The sequence below is a fragment of the Mirounga angustirostris genome, unplaced genomic scaffold (genome assembly GCF_029215605.1).
Source record: "Mirounga angustirostris isolate CCGP_5_RB_7025 unplaced genomic scaffold, mMirAng1.0.hap1 SCAF_16, whole genome shotgun sequence".
Classification (NCBI taxonomy): domain Eukaryota; kingdom Metazoa; phylum Chordata; class Mammalia; order Carnivora; family Phocidae; genus Mirounga; species Mirounga angustirostris.
In genome coordinates, this window is record NW_026991724.1 from 55,999,866 (window position 1) to 56,016,526 (window position 16,661).

The 16,661-nt window shown below is 40.2% G+C and overlaps 1 protein-coding gene across 9 annotated transcripts in view; it reads right to left on the reverse strand.

Annotated features, from left to right (window-relative positions):
* The window catches only part of LOC123856081 (zinc finger protein 420-like), a 111,394-nt gene that overhangs the window by 80,720 nt on the left and 14,013 nt on the right, over positions 1-16,661 (reverse strand). The window contains exon 5 of one of the 9 annotated variants that reach the window (XM_054511598.2): positions 554-7,510. The exons of the other annotated variants lie outside the window; for them this stretch is intronic. Within the exon in view, the coding sequence (XP_054367573.1) occupies positions 5,016-7,510 (2,495 nt within the window). The 3' untranslated portion in view covers positions 554-5,015. Of the gene's footprint in view, positions 1-553; positions 7,511-16,661 lie in introns of those variants that run through there. 9 annotated transcript variants of the gene reach the window in all.

Here is a 16,661-nt window from a genome sequence, read left to right on the forward strand (position 1 = left end):
ATGGAGCCCCAGGTTGCCCTCTGGGCCCAGTGTGGAGTCTGCTTTAGATTCTCTCCCTCTCGCTTTGCCATTCCCCTCCCCAAACACCACCAGTCACAGGTGTGCTTTCTCTCTCATAAAAGAAAACTGCTAAAATTCTTTTAACAGTATAAAATAAAATGTAGAATTAAACTGTCATGAACCAAAAAGAAAAAAAATTAATTAAAAAGTTACAGGGACTGTGCATATCAAAAAGCATTAAAAGACTATGAAGAAAAAAGTGCAAAGCTTCCTGAGTATGGTGCCTCCAGTCTGCAGTGGGAGAAATAAGGCATCTGATTGGGAAGACCTCTATTGGTAAATAACTTGGCATGTGAAGACACCAGAGAAATTTGTTACTTGGTTTGAGTTTCCTCATAACCTCATTCTGGTGAGGACTAGTCCTCTTCTGGTTATAATAAGTCACAGAATCTGAGAGGGTTTGTGGTTCTGCTTAAGTGCTTATGTAGTTGAAGTTGTTTTTTGGCCAGCAACAGAAATCACTGTTTCTGAGCTGCATCCCAACTTGCAGCCCAACAGGCTGCATGTTAAAAGAATCACTTGGCATTAAGTTATCACTCTACTAATAGGAATAGATGATTTTCTCTTGGAATACTGCATGGCCACAATTCACTTTAGTGTCAGAAGCACAGATTGGAGGTCTGTGGGCACAGATGCATCTGCCTCTGAGAAATTTAAAATTCTTCACAATGTGGCCCATTTAAATGCTTGTTGCATTCTGTAAATGAGATTCTGAATGAATCCAAGGACAAAAAGGACATTAGCTCCTCTCACTAGAGGGTGGGAGAGACAACTTCAGCACCCAGCAACCATCCCACAGGGATTCCCATTCGTGATACAAATAATTTAGGTGCTGCATCAGGGGAAACATAGAAGAATCAGCCCCTTAGCATGCTGAGCACTTTCAATTTAGTCAGGCTAACTCCAGAGAAAACCAAGACACAAGAAACAATCCACCATCTCCAGGGTGACACCTGAAGGAGCAAGACCACTCAAATTAGCACATTCAATCATAGCTAAAACCTCTGATGACATAAAAACTAAGAATAGTCATTGAGAGTTTCTGAATTTGGGGGGGGAGTCAGGACGGGAGAAAACATAAATATTTCCATTTGTTTGCAAAGGTGTATTTTGTGCAAGTGCTGCAAGTCAGGTGATCTAAAAGAAAAAGTTTCTTAAATCTGTAAAACACAAAATACTTTTTAAGGTTTTTATCTTACCATTCTACTTAGTTAACATACAAAGTAATATTTTAGGTGTACAATAGTGATTGTACAATTCCATGTAACAGTCTGTGGTCATCACAGGGGCAGTCCTTAATCCCCAACACTTATTTAATGCATTCATCTACTCACATCCACTCTGGCATCCATCAGGTTGTTCTCTAAAGTTAAGAGTCTGTTTCTTGGTTTGCTTCTCCATTTCTTTGTTCTTTCCCGTTGCTCACTTGTTTTCTTTTTTGAATTACAAATACGAGTGAAATCATATGATACTTGTTTTTCTCGGACTTATTTCACTCGGCAGAATACTCTCTAGCTCCATCCACGTTGTGGCAAATGGCAAGATGTCATTCCTTTTAGGGTGATAAATATTCCCTTCTATATATATATCTCTCTCTTTATTCATTGAGGAGTCAATGAACACTTTAGCTGGACTGTTTGAAGAAAAAGTCTCACTGACTCTCACTGTTGAACTGCCCCTTCAACAAATCCTTGCCATGCAAAGAGCCAGAGCATGGAACTACACTCATCATGGTGCTGAGGAAAGGGAGGAAGGTTCCACACAGCAGTGAAGCAGTTTCCCTGAAAGGTCACCCAACTATAGTGGCTCTTACCTTGACTGGGGTTATCTACCTGGGAAACAAGTGCTCGGGTTCAACCACAGCACATGCCTTGCTGATCCTGCCTATTCCACTGTCCAGAAGGCTTCTTCATCTCCAACAACTACTCTACCATGTGACATTTTAAAACTATGCCAAATTGATTGCATCATCCAATACCCTCCGCCATCCCTTGTCACTGATCTAGGCCTGGGAAAATACAGTAATCATTGACATCCAACAGCATTAGTCCTCAGTAAGACACAGGAGATCAATCAAATCATCAAGATAAAGCAGGACTTCCCTACTCCTGAGAAACCCACATTTGCCAATTCCTTTTCCCCGTTACATGTATTTATTAGATAACATCACCAAGAGCTGCCTGTGCCTTCGCAGTGACTAAAGGGAGCCCCCTCTGGGTCCCTCCCCACATTGGAAAGACTTCTTTACATTTCCTATTAATAGGTCTTATCTTTCTAAGGATGGTGCCTTCATCAAATTTTACTTCAACTCACATCCCACATCCCCGTGATAAATGTCTGAATTAATACCCATTGACCTTCCATCTCTCTAGTCTCAATGAAGCGTTTATTGAGGACACTCTCTCCACAACACAGGCAAAAAAGAATGGTTGTGGTGCCTATGTAGCTGGAAACAAAAATGAGGAAAAATACAACTGGAGATCTTGAGAGAACTAGGAAATAAAACAAGGAGAAGTTATTTTTCTATATCCAGGGTGTCAGTTGGGCAACTTGGGACAGTTGTCCTCCTCCACATGCTAATTCTTCATCTTAAATATTTTCTCTCTCTTACCTGGGCTACCATATCACTCCTATTGGGATAGATTTCTCTTTCTTATGGGGTATCTATTACACATGTAGCATGGTCATATGTACATGTGAACTTCATAGACACATCGAAACAATTCAATGCATAAAGAGGGGCACATACTTTAATTTGGGGCCATGGTGCAATGCTTTAGAGTCCCAAGGCTAAGTCCAGAATATGCCATTCCAGCCAAAACAGGTTTAGGGAAGTTCTGTGGGAGTCTTCTCTAAGGGACATGGAGGGAAAGCATTGGGAGAAAGGAGAGATGGTGGCTCACAAGGATGGATTGCCGATGTGATACCAGAAGTTCCATTAACTTGTGACTCTGCAGCGTGTTGTCCAGGGAATGCGCTAGCGAGAAGGGCTCCTGTCAGTGCAAGGCCCCTGCAAAACTACTGCCTACACAAAGTGGATGCCAAATAACACTATCATGGAGTATGTGAGCTAAAACATCAACAACACCTCTTATGTTACATACCTCTGTAATGTACCCATAATAATATCATAGTATTCACGAAGAGGACAAAATCGTATAATAGACTAGGGGAAAAATAATCACCCATCATTTAAACCTTCAGACCACCGAGGAAATGGATTCCTAGGTATATTATTCTACTCCATTACCAAACAGGTGATTGATTCCATCTGCCACCTACAACCCTCAATGAGACAGGTTAACACTGGAGGTAGGATAACACGTCATCCATCACACATCCATGTCAATACGTTAAAAACCAGCATATTTTCTTAATGAAAATATATTAATCTCACAAATGGGCTAAGTTATGCATTTCAAATCCACTCTATTATCACCATTTAAAATACAGAATACACACGTGAAAAAGCATTCGAGTGCTGTTAGAAGGATGTGGGAGTACTTAATTCCAAAAATATCATGACTGAGGTAAATTCTTAAGAAATGTGTATATACAACAGTATGGCCTTGTAGGGAAGAGTCAACTATCCTCTTTCAGTTATCTGTCAGGATTTCTTCATTTCAACCACATCAACTCATACTCTCTAACGATTGCAGTTATGAATATACATTGGTAGTTTACTGGACTGACACCTCGTTTTCCTTAAAGAACAATTAGTAAAACTGTGTATTTCTAATATTGAGGAAGTTCTTTAGTTTTAATATATGGAGAAGCATGTGCTCTGAACACCTATTTCATGGTATTTTACGTCAATGTTATAACCGTAAGCAGCCTCTCCATTGAGATATACTTCATATGTTGTGTATTATCCTGTCCTTCATCTTCCATGGAAAATTAGGGATGCATGAGTCCCACCTAATGTAGCAGGGCATCTAGTATCTTTGAGGTACCAACGATCAGCCACATGGCCGTACACACCCAATGGAATAAAAGAATTTTCTGAAGTGATTTCAGAGTAAAATACATTAATATTGTTAGTCACAAATCTCGAATAGGGTTGATGAAAAAATAAAAAACACATATTAATTATACATATGTAAAAGTCCATCCACCAAATCTGTTGAAATACAATAGCATACATTTTCTAAATGTTTAAGTGTGATTATTCCTTAGAACTATTTTCATACAGAGTAATGTCTGAATAGACTGACTAATGCATTCCTTTTACTTGATTTCTGTGACATTTATTGGTATTTGATGTTCAATTAAGTAGTTTTCTAAACATTGGTATCTTTCAATTTACTTTTTTTAATGCACTCTGGTGTATACTCCAGTGTATATTAAATTGAAGGTCTTTCCACATTCCGTATGTTCCAATGGATTGAGTCTAGGATGCATTTTGTGATATTAAGGTTTGAATTCCAGAAAAGGCTTGTCCATTTTCTTTACATTTTACAGTTTTGCTCCTATATGATAACTATGATGTTAAGTACGTTGGGAGATCCAGTGAGAGGTTGGACACATTCTTTAATATTTGTATACTTACTCTCCTATATGAAATCTCTGATATGGAGTAAGGAGAGAGCAGTCCTTAAGTGTTTTCTCACATTCCTTACATTTGTAGGTTTCTCTCCAGTATGAATTCTGTGATGTCCAGTAAGGGTTGTTTGCCTGCTAAAGGCTTTGGCACATTCTATTCATTTGTCAGCTTTCTTTCCAGTATGAATTCTATGTTTAGTAAGGTATGCATGCTGGTCAATGGCCTTGCCACATCTGTTCTATTTCTAAGGTTATTGTCCAATATGAATTCTCTGATGTGTACTAAGGGGTGAGCACTCCTTAACCATTTTCTCACATTCTTTACATTGGTAAGGTTTCTATCTAGAATGAATTTTATGATGTTTAATAAGGACTGAGTGCCTGTAAAAGGCCTTGCCACATTCTGGACATTTTTAAGGTTTCTCTCCAGAATGAAATCTGTGATGCTGAGTGAGGTATGAGTGCCTGCTGAAGGCCTTTCCACAATCTTGACATTTGTAAGGTTTCTCTCCAGTATGAATTCTGTGATGTTGAGTAAGGTCCAAGGGCCAATTAAAGGCCTTGCCACATTCTTGACATTTGTAAGGTTTCTTTCCAGTATGCATTCGGTGATGTTTAGTCAGGTTTGAGCATGATGTAAAGGCTTTGGCACATTCTGGACATTTGTAAGGTTTCTCTCCAGTATGAAATCTGTGATGTTGAGTGAGGTATGACTGCCTGCTGAAGGCCTTTCCACACTCTTGACATTTATAAGGTTTTTCTCCAGTATGAATTCTCTGATGTCCAGTAAGGTTTGAGGGCCACTTAAAGGCTTTGCCACATTCTTGACATTTGTAAGGTTTTTCTCCAGTATGAATTCTGTGATGCCGAATAAGTCTTGAGGGCCACTTAAAGGTCTTGCCACATTCTTGACATTTGTAAGGTTTCTCTCCTGTATGAATTCTGTGATGCTGAGTAAGGGTTGAGAGTCTGTTAAAGGGCTTTCCACATTCTTGACATTTGTAAAGTTTCTCTCCAGTATGCATTCGGAGATGTTTGGTCAGGGTTGAGCATGATTTAAAGGCTTTGGAACATTCTTTACATTTGTAAGTCTTCTCTGCAGTATGAAGTCTGTGATGTCGAGTGAGGTGTGAGTGCTGGTTAAAGGCCTTTCCACACTCTTGACATTTGTAAGGTTTCTCTCCTGTATGAATTCTGTGATGCTGAGTAAGGGTTGAGAGTCTGTTAAAGAGCTTTCCACATTCTTGACATTTGTAAAATTTCTTTCCAGTATGCATTTGGAGATGTTCGGTCAGGGTTGAACATGATTTAAAGGCTTTGGAACATTCTTTACATTTGTAAGTTTTCTCTGCAGTATGAAGTCTGTGATGTCGAGTGAGGTGGGAGTGCCGGTTAAAGGCCTTTCCACACTCTTGACATTTGTAAGGTTTCTCTCCACTATGAATTCTGTGATGTTCACTAAAGTTCGAGGGCCAATTAAAGGCCTTGCCACATACTTGACATTTGTAAGGTTTCTCTCCTGTATGAATTCTGTGATGATAAGTAAGGACTGAGTGCTTCTTAAAGGTCTTTCCACATTCTTTACATTTATAAGGTTTCTCTCCAATATGCATTCGGTGATGTTCAGTCAGGGTTGAGCAGGATTTAAAGGCTTTGGCACATTCTTTACATTTGTAAGGTTTCTCTCCAGTATCAAATCTGTGATGTTGAGTGAGGTGTGACTGCTGGTTAAAGGCCTTTCCAGAATCTTGACATTTGTAAGATTTCTCTCCAGTATGGATTTTGTGATGTCGAATAAGTTTTGAGGGCCATTTAAAGGCTTTGCCACATTCTTGACATTTGTAAAGTTTCTCTCCAGTATGGATTTGCCTATGTCCATTTATTGATGAACTGTCCTTTAAGGTTTTATCACATTCTTCCCATTTGAATATTTTCTCTCCAGTATGCATTTGCTGATATTGAGATGGTGTTGAGTGGCAGTCAACGGATTTACCACATTCCTTAAAAATGGAAGTTTTCTCTCCCCCAGGGATTATCTTATTTATATTTAGCCTTGTTGACTGACTAAACATGGTCCCTGGTTTATTGCATCTGAATGGGTTTTTTCCCTCATGAATTCTCTGATGATCACCAATACTGGAGGACTGCTTAAGAGCTTTCCCACATTTATTATATTTATGAGGATTATCTCCCAAAGGGAGGCTCTTGTGTATAGTAAGGTTAGAGCTTTGATTAAAGCCTTCCCCACATTTATGACATCCATAATGGTTCTCTGGAAACCAAGTCCTCACACATCTATGAACATTGGAACCCTGGTTAAATGTTTTCTCAGATTCACTGCATTGAGCAATTCTGTCTCCATTGAAAAGGCTCTGGTAATTCTGTACGGTTGACTCCTCAGTGAAGCACCTCTCATACGGATCTGACTTAGCACTTCGTTCTTCATTTCTAAATCTCTGATTATCAGAAATATTTGACTGAAAGGTCAAGCCAATTCTATCTTCAAAATGGTTCAAATCATTATTTTCAGCATGGACTAGGTAACTTTCCAGATTTTCCAAATGGTCTGTCCACAAATATGTATGTTTGAATATTTGATTGGAGCTTTTGCTTACAGAAACACAATGCTTTGCAGAAAGAGTTGACTTAAAAAGGGAGGTTTTCCACAATGTTTTATTTCCTTCACCATTTGGGGCAGTGAGATTCTTATTAAGGGCAACTGCGTTGGTTTGGGTATAGCCTCCAGGAAATCTTTGATGCCCTTCACTCCCCCCATCATTGTCCCAGTCTGTACTTAAGTGCAAAATCTCAACAGCACTATCTTGATATCTATGCACTGATACTTTTTGGAAAGAACCTTCTATGCTTGGCTTTAGCAGGAAACTCTGGGTGTCATGTGATGATGAAGCTGAAAGATATCAAATAAAAGTAAAACCATTGCACTTACTATTTTCAGATGAATATACTAAGAACTTCTACGATAGAATATTCAAGTCAATCAGACAATGTCAGAAAGATGGCTGAGAAGGAATCATCAGGACTTTATCCCTCCATGGACACATAACACTGCATACAACGTACTGACCACATATCTCAATAGATAATTCTGTGTTATTGTCACGATGTAGCACAAATCACTTTCCTATGTCTCTAATAATCAGGAAAAGTGTCACATGAGCACAAAATTAGTAGAAGGATGGATATTTAAACAGAAAAGTGAGGGGCGTGTGGGTGGCTCAGTCGTTAAACATTTGCCTTCGGCTCAGGTCGTGATCACAGGGTCCTGGGATTGAGCCCTGCATCGGGCTCCCTGCTCCGCGGGAAGCCTGCTTCTCCCTCTCCCACTCCCCCTGCTTGTGTTCCCTCTCTAATGGGGTCTCTGTCAAATAAATTAAAAAATCTTAAAAAAAATAAAAGATAAACAGAAAAGTGAAATGAACCAAATAGGATATAGTAAAAATAGGAATGTATCAACCATAGGAAGAGTATTTGTCAGGAAAGATCAACAATATTGACAGCCCGTAACTAAATTAAAAGAATAAAAGAGAAAAGACCAACTAAAATGAGAGATGAAGAAGTGAAAGCAGACACAGTATAACTGACCATAGGAATAAAAGTAATTATAAGGCAATGATGGATAATCAGTGCCCACAAACTGATACCAAAAGAGGAGTATAAATTTCAAAAAAGGTATAACCAATTTAGACTCCATCATTCAGAAATATAAAAAAGATAAAAAATGATCTACAACCACAAAGCAGAATGAAAGAGGAATAAAAACAAAAACAAACGAACAAAAACTCCCAACAAAGAAAAGTCTTAGGGCGCCTGGGTAGCTCGGTCCTTAAGTGTCTGCCTTGGGCTCAGGTCATGATTCCAGGGTCCTGGGACTAAGCCCCGCATCGGGGCTGCTCCGCGGGAAGCCTGCTTCTCCCTCTCCCACTCGCCCTGCTTGTGTTCCCTCTCTCGCTGTGTCTCTCTCTGTCAAATAAATAAAATCTTTATTTAAAAAAAAAATCGTGTGCCAAATGAATTAGTTGGATATTCAAACAGACAGTTAAGGAGAAAGTACTTCAAATCTCCTCAAACATTTCTAAGGAGTGAAGATAAGAAAAATCAGCAGAACACTCTCTCTGGGGTACCAGCATTACCAGGTTATCCAAGCCAGAAGAAGACTCTACAAGTAAAGAAGGTTAAAAATTACTACCTGTGAGGAATATTCACTCAAAGTCCACAATAATAGAGCAAACTGAATCAAAACCACATTTTTCCATTTTATAAGATAATCAAGTAGGAAATCATCCTGGAATTAAGGGTGTTCCAACATATGGAAAACCATTTTTTGAAGACTCCACATTAATAGAATGAAGATTAAAAATGACACGATCATGTTAAATGAGACAGAATACAAATATGGGCACATTGGACAACATGTCATGTTAAAATCACCATAGGTAGAGAGAGAAGGAAACCCCTCAACCTAATGAACACCATAGATGTAGGAAAAGCTGAAATCTAACCTATTCAATAGTAAAAGACTGCTAGCTTCTCCTGTATGATCAGAAACAAGATAAAGAAGTGACCACACCACTGTCTTTGAATACAGTACTGGACATTCTAGACAGAACAATTATGCATCCAAAAATACATAAAAAGAATCCAAATTGAAAAAGAAACAGTAGGGCGCCTGGGTGGCTCAGATGGTTAAGCGTCTGCCTTCGGCTCAGGTCATGATCCCAGGGTCCTGGGATCGAGTACCACATCAGGCTCCCTGTTCCTTGGGAGCCTGCTTCTCCCTCTGCTTCTCCCTCTCTCTCTGTCTCTCATGAATAAATAAATAAAATCTTTAAAAAAAAAAAAAAGAAAAACAGTAAAATTATCTCTGTTCACAGATGACATGATTATAGAAATCCCTAAAAAAACTAATTTTAATTTTTTTTACTGTTTTTTGTCATTGTTTGTATTATTTCTGCAAGTTTTTCCCTACTAGACTTCCCATTTTCAATTTTTTTATTATACAGTATAAAGATAAATGTTGGAATAAACAACTTCCAACAGAAGAACTAGAAAAGGAAGAAACTTAGATGAAATTTAGTAGAGGAATGAAATAATGAAGAAAAATCTGAAATAAATAAAATAGATACCAGATTAACACTAATAGAACACTGAAAGTAATGTCCATTTTAACCAACAAAACAAATGAACTGGTGATGGTTTAACTACTTAAACCATTATATACTAACGAATAAGGTAATTTAGAAAAAAACCAGATTAATTCCCAAAAATAGACAAGTTATTAAGACTGAATTAGGAACCTTGAACCAAAGAAATGGGAAATCTCCTTAGACCCATAAGAATGAACGTTCAATCTGGAATCAATACTCTCCCAACATAGAAAAGCCCAAGACCTAGGAATATTACTACATTTGATGGAGTCAATGAGTTCCCTAAATCAAATACTGCGTTGCATGATTCTTCTCCCTCCCTCTTTTGCTCAGACTCAGTATTTTCCTTTATTTCACCTTCTATATGACAAAGTCATTCTTCCGCTTTTTCCAGCCTACTCTTTACATCAAGCATGTTTCTATTCTCGCTTATTGCATTGTTCATCTGTTTGATTTTTTTAAAAGATTTATATATTTGAGAGAGAGAGAGAGAGAGATCTCAAGAGTATGAATGGGATCTGCAGAGGGAGAGGGAGAGAGGGAATCGCAAGCAGTCATCACACTGAGTGCAGAGCCTGACTTGAGGCGGATCACAGGACCCTCAGATCAAGACCTGAGCAGAAACCAAGAGTCAGTGGCTTAACCAAGTGAGTGCCCAAGCACCCCAATTATTTTTTAACTCTTATCTCTGTGATAAAGTTCTATTCTTTTCTCAACCCTTTGAGTATCCTTATGATTGTTGCCTTAATTCTCCATCAAGCACGTTACTCCCCTCTGTTTCCATTATACCTCTAGCCTTGGCCTTATCTGCTTTTTTGTTTGGGATAAATTCTTTCATCTTGGCATTTTGTCTAAGTCTCTACCTTCTTGTGTGTGTTAGAAAAGCCAGTGATGGGTCCTACTATATCCTTCAGGCCAGTGGTCTGTAGAGACTCTCCTTGCCTGCTATGGGCAGTGTTTGGTGCCTGGCCTGAATGTGGCCAGTTTTAACTAGGTGAGCTCTGGCCTGCTTGTCAAAGTTGACCTGACATCAAGCCTACCAGAGCTGATGCCCTATAGAACTCTCTGCTCAGGAGATGTGATGTGGGCAGGGGCCCACCTTGCTGAGCCTGAGGCAAGCCTCACTGAGAAGAGCAGTCCCATCAGATCACAGGGGGGTGAGGCTTGGTGCAAGCAAGGCAGAGAGCCGGTGTCCTCACTGAGTGGGGCTCTGTGTTTATGCTACAGGCTGGAAGAGGAAAATGGTGCCATCCAACTCCCATGTTCTTGGAGACACATCTCACTGAATGTTTCCTCTCAGGAAAGTGCTCCTAGACTACTGAATATTCTCCCCACCATGTGCCCCAGGTGTTCTTTAGATGGCTGTTTCCCCGTTGTCTGCCTCCAGGTTGTTTGCCTGCCTTCTCTCCAGGAGCACAGTGCCCTCTTGACTATCTCATCCAATCCTGCTGACCATTAAAAGTTCAGGCTTTAAGACATGCGAGTTCCATGAACTCGTGAAATTTATCCCCTCTCCCTTTCCAAGCCAATGGCTTTGGGGAAACCTTCTCCTTATGCGTTCCCCTGTGAGCTCCTCTGTCATGCTACTTTCTGTCCAACCACAATTCGCTGCCCTCCACAGCGATATACTCCTTTTCTCCCTAAACCATGTCTCCAAACTATCTGCCATCTTCAATGTTGCCTCTTCTCTCCTTTTCTTTGGGAGTTTGTCCTGTCAGTCTTCAGCCCAATTTCTGGGGTATTTAGGATGATCTGATAGTTATCTCGTGGTGTTCAGGGTATGTGATGAGTCTAGAATCCTCCTCCTCCACTGCCATTTCTTCTCCTGGAGAATCCTTATTGTTACATTGCTGTTAAAACTCATATGGATTTGGGGCGCCTGGGTGGCTCAGTCGGTTAAGCGGCTGCCTTCGGCTCAGGTCATGATCCTGGGGTCCTGGGATCGAGCCCCACATCCGGCTCCCTGCTCAGCGGAGAGCCTGCTTCTCCCTCTCCCTCTGCCTGCCACTCTGCCTACTTGTGCTCTCTCTGTCAAATAAATAAATAAAATCTTAAAAAAAACAAAAACAAAAAAACAACAAAAAAAACTCATATGCATTTTACAAAGTTGGTACACAAACCCAACACATAAAAATTAGTTGTTTCTGTACAACAAAGAACAATTCCTGAAACAGAGACATCATACATTTAGAGCAACATCACCCCCCCCCCAAAATGCTTCCAATTTAACATAATGGTAGAGGTCAAACCTGAAATGATGAAAAGTATAAAATATTGTGCAGGAATCAAAAGAAGGAATAAGTTGGAAACACATCCAAGTTCTTTCACTGGAATACTTGAAACACAATAAACTTGCCGAGATCTACAGAATAGTGAAATCTCTACCAAAATTCCAATGCCATTTTTGCAGAAAGATCAAAATGCACCCTAATTTTACATGGACGTCACGGGATAAACCGTACCCAAAATAATCTGGGAAATGAAGAGCACATTTCCTGATTTAAGGCATACAACAAGGCAGTTATCAAAATAATGTCCTATACACATGAAGACAGGAGTAGAATAATGGAAAAGTGTAGGAGAGCTAGAGGTGTACTTCAATCTTAATGTGTATGACAATGAACTGAAGATCTTGGTAAAATTCATATTCTGATGTGGATATTTGGGTGGGGTCTGAGTTTCCACATTTCACACGTGGGCAACTGATGTCAAACATTAACACTGTATACTTCAAACAGAATTCCAGGCCTGAATAGCAGATGAAGAGTTTCAAAAGGTTCCTACACAGGGGGAAGAGGATAGAGGTGAGCATGGAGTCCTTCCCTCCCTTGACCCTTCTTTCAAGCCAACTCCACCCCTGAATGACAAACTTGACCAGTCACTCTTCTCTGGACCTCCTTTTATTTATCCTTCTTCAAATCTGACTTGGGTGTCCAGCTGATAGTTTGAACTAGAAAATTCTATGTTCTCTGTCTGGGTAGGTATGCAAGGTCTAAGTCACTTCCCATTCCTGAGCATAGCTTCCCTTCCTGCCCCACTAGGAAGCCTCAACAAAGACCCTGGACAACCACAGAGCCTCTCTTATAGGACTATGGGGAGAAAACCAAGCCGGTAGCACTGACCAAGTATTGAGCATAACCTCTTGCCCTGCATGAGCAGGGAGCCTGATCAGTGAATCTGGGCAGTCTCAGAGCCTCGCCTATGGTACTGCCCAGCAACAGAGAATGCCCTTCAGTCCTGCCAAATTTTGGTGACTCTCGGCCAGCTAACCAGAGTTGCCAGCATAGGTTTGGAAAGCACTCAGGAGTCCATAGATGTCAATGGATATAGGTCTAGCCCTCTGTGCTCATAGGAGAATAAGTTTACATCCAAAATGATCGCAAATGTTTTAAACCGGAAGCTACCAAGGTCCCACGATACCTCTAGAAGGAATGCCAAACAGTTGGCTACATCCTGATGACTGAGAATAAAACCACTCAAACTTGCCTTCATTCCATTTCAGTAAAGGAGAAGGTATAGAAACAAGAGTGAGCAATTCTGCAGTATTCCAATGAAAATTAGGATCAGACAGATACTTCCAATTTTCAAATGCACACAGGCTTTTTTTTTTTATTATGTTATCACCATTCACTACATCATTAGTTTTTGATGTAATGTTCCATGATTCATTGTGTATAACACCCAGTGCTCCATGCAGAACGTGCCCTCTTTAATACCCATCATCAGGCTAACCCATCCTCCCAGCCCCCTCCCCTATAGAACCCTCAGTTTGTTTCTCACAGTCCATAGTCTCTCAGATATGGCCTCAAGTGATCCTGTTATCAACCATTTACCATTGAATTAGAAAGTTCCAAGCTACTCCTAAAGCCCTGCAAGACCCTGTCTGGCTTAGGTGGGGATGGGGAGAGCAGTGACAATGGGGTTTCCATAACACAGGAGGGAAGGTCAGCTGTGAAGCCTACATCACTGGAATGGAGATGAGGAGTCAGAAGAACTGGAGAGGATTTAGAAAGAAAACAAGTACCATTTATCTTTCTAGATTCAGAGTCAGGAGTATAGCCTTGGACAGGGGTCCTCTCCCCACATGAAGAATTCATGCCCATGCTTAAACCTAGACAGGTTCCATCTCTTATGTTGGGATGCACGACCACTCCTAATAGAAGACTGCTTTCTTCCTAAGCTAGAACATCTACTCAGCACCCAGCCCTGTCCCATCTTTGTTTCCTTCAAATAAATGTTAAAAAAAAAAAAAAAAGACTCATGAAGTCTCCAGGTTTTCACCTAATCAAACGGTTACAGTAAACTGAGCAACTTGAATGATGTCACTTCCAAGAAGGGAAAAGAACAGTAAATAAAGAAATCTTACTTCTCCAATAGCAAAGGAAAGAGTGAAGTGTATCAATTAAACTACATGGAATTTAATATGCTCCCTAGAGAATTACCCCCATATTTAAATTAAATTTTGAATACCATGTCATTCCATGGAAACTATTCTTAAAATCTCTGATCAAGGTAGGTAAGCAACAGTTCATGAACACTGGGATAAGGAACACAGAGTGGATCCTACAGGAGTAATACCAGGTATGTAAGAGACGATTTGCATGGGGAGAGTCTCAAACCAAGATACAGGAGATTTAGGAAACATAAATTCAATACAATATAGGGAAAACTATTCCTATTATGAATCTATAATATTTTTGTGCTTCCTCCTAGTTATGTTACTCCAAAATCTATCTTTAGCTTCATATAACACATCGCATTCTGTGCATATCCAAACCATGAAACTCTGCTTGTGTTCTCTATGCTCACAAGAACAGGAGAAACATATAGGGTAAAATTTTATAAATTTTATAATAATAGTCCTTGAGAATTCTGTAGCTATGGCTTATCATTATATTTGTAGTGACTTTGTTCAGTTAGCAGTTGTCAAGTAGTACCCCTGGACATTAGATGGTCAGCCATGGTTCAGTACAAGAAAAAGAAACAAACATTTAAAAAAAATCACTCATGGGCGCCTGGGTGGCTCAGTTGGTTAAGCAACTGCCTTCGGCTCAGGTCATGATCCTGGAGTCCCAGGATCGAGTCCCGCATTGGGCTCCCTGCTCAGCAGAGGGCCTGCTTCTCCCTCTAACCCTCCTCCCTCTCATGCTCTCTGTCTCTCATTCTCTCTCTCGCAAATAAATAAAATCTTAAAAAAAAAATCACTCATGAGGGGCGCCTGGGTGGCTCAGTCGTTAAGCGTCTGCCTTCGGCTCGGGTCATGATCCCAGAGTCCTGGGATTGAGCCCCACGTCGGGCTCCCTGCTCCACGGGAAGCCTGCTTCTCCCTCTCCCACTCCCCCTGCTTGTATTCCCTCTCTCGCTGTCTCTCTCTCCCTGTCAAATAAATAAATAAAATATTAAAAAAAAAAAAAATCACTCATGACAATCTTTTTCAAAATCTTAGCAAAAAAAAAAAATCTTACAAATACTGGAATAGAGGGGTGCCTGGGTGGCTCAGTCGTTAAGCGTCTGCCTTCGGCTCAGGTCATGATCCCAGGGTCCTGAGATCGAGCCCCGCATCGGGCTCCTTGCTCCACGGGGAGCCTGCTTCTCCCTCTCCCACTCCCCCTGCTTGTGTTCCCTCTCTCGCTGTGTCTCTCTGTCAAATAAATAAAATCTTTAAAAGAAACAAAAACAAAAACAAATACTGGAATAGAGAAATACACTCAAAACCATTCTATGAGGTCAGCCTTACCCTGATACCAAAGCAGGATATACACAATACCAAAAGATAAAGGGCTAGTTTATCTGATAAAAGTTTTGCTACTATGGCTTTCTTTTGACATCCATTTGCATGTAGAAAATCTCAAATATAGTCAAAAAAAAAAAAAAAGAAACACACTGAAAATAATTATCCATCTCTAGATATCCATCTCCGCCTGGATCCTTTCAGATATATTAACAAACACAGTTAACCATCTCCGCCTGGATCCTTTCAGATATATTAACAAACACAGTTAACATGCTTTTGATCAGTAAGGGTCCATTTATATACACAGATGAGTTTGTTTTGATAAATACACTGCACTCCTGTAAATGTGTTTTCTCTTCATTATGATTGCCTTAATATTTTATTTCCTCAAATTACTTCATTATAAAAATAAGGTATATATTACAGACCACATACAAAGAATGCGATGACTGTTCACGATCTAGGTAAGGCTTCTGGTCAGCAAGAGGCTATTTCCATGCAAAAGTAGGTATGGTTAGGGCGCCTGAGTGGCTCAGTCGTTAAGTGTCTGCCTTCGGCTCAGGTCATGATCTCAGGGTCCTGGGATCAAGTCCCACATGGGCTCCCTGCTTGGCGGGAAGCCTGCTTCTCCCTCTGCCCCTCCCCCTGCTTGTGTTCCCTCTCTCACTGTCTCTCTCTCTCTGTCAAAATAAATAAATAACATCTTTAAAAAAAAAAAAAGTAGGTATGGTTTTGTTTTGGGGACTCAAAAGATACACAGAAATTTTCAACTGTGGAGGGGTTAGCTCCCCTCATTCCTACATTGTCCATAGCTAAAATGTAAATTGATCTAGTGTTTTCTCTCTATAATAAAGATTCTGATTAAGAATCACATCTGAGGGGTGACCAGGTAGCCCAGTTGGTTAAGTGCCTGCCTTCAGCTCAGGTCATAATCTTAGGGTCCAGGGATCCAACCCAGCAATGCATTGGGCTCCCTGCTCAGCAGGAGGGGAGTGGTTTGCTTTTCCCTCTCCCTCTGCCCCTCCCCCCGCACATGGGCTGTCTCTCAAATAAATAAAATCTTAAAAAAAAGAAAAGTAATCATGTCTGAAAAGTGGTTTTCACTTCTGTTGTGAATTCTCTGATGTTATTTAGATTTGTTTTCCATTACAGTTTACCAA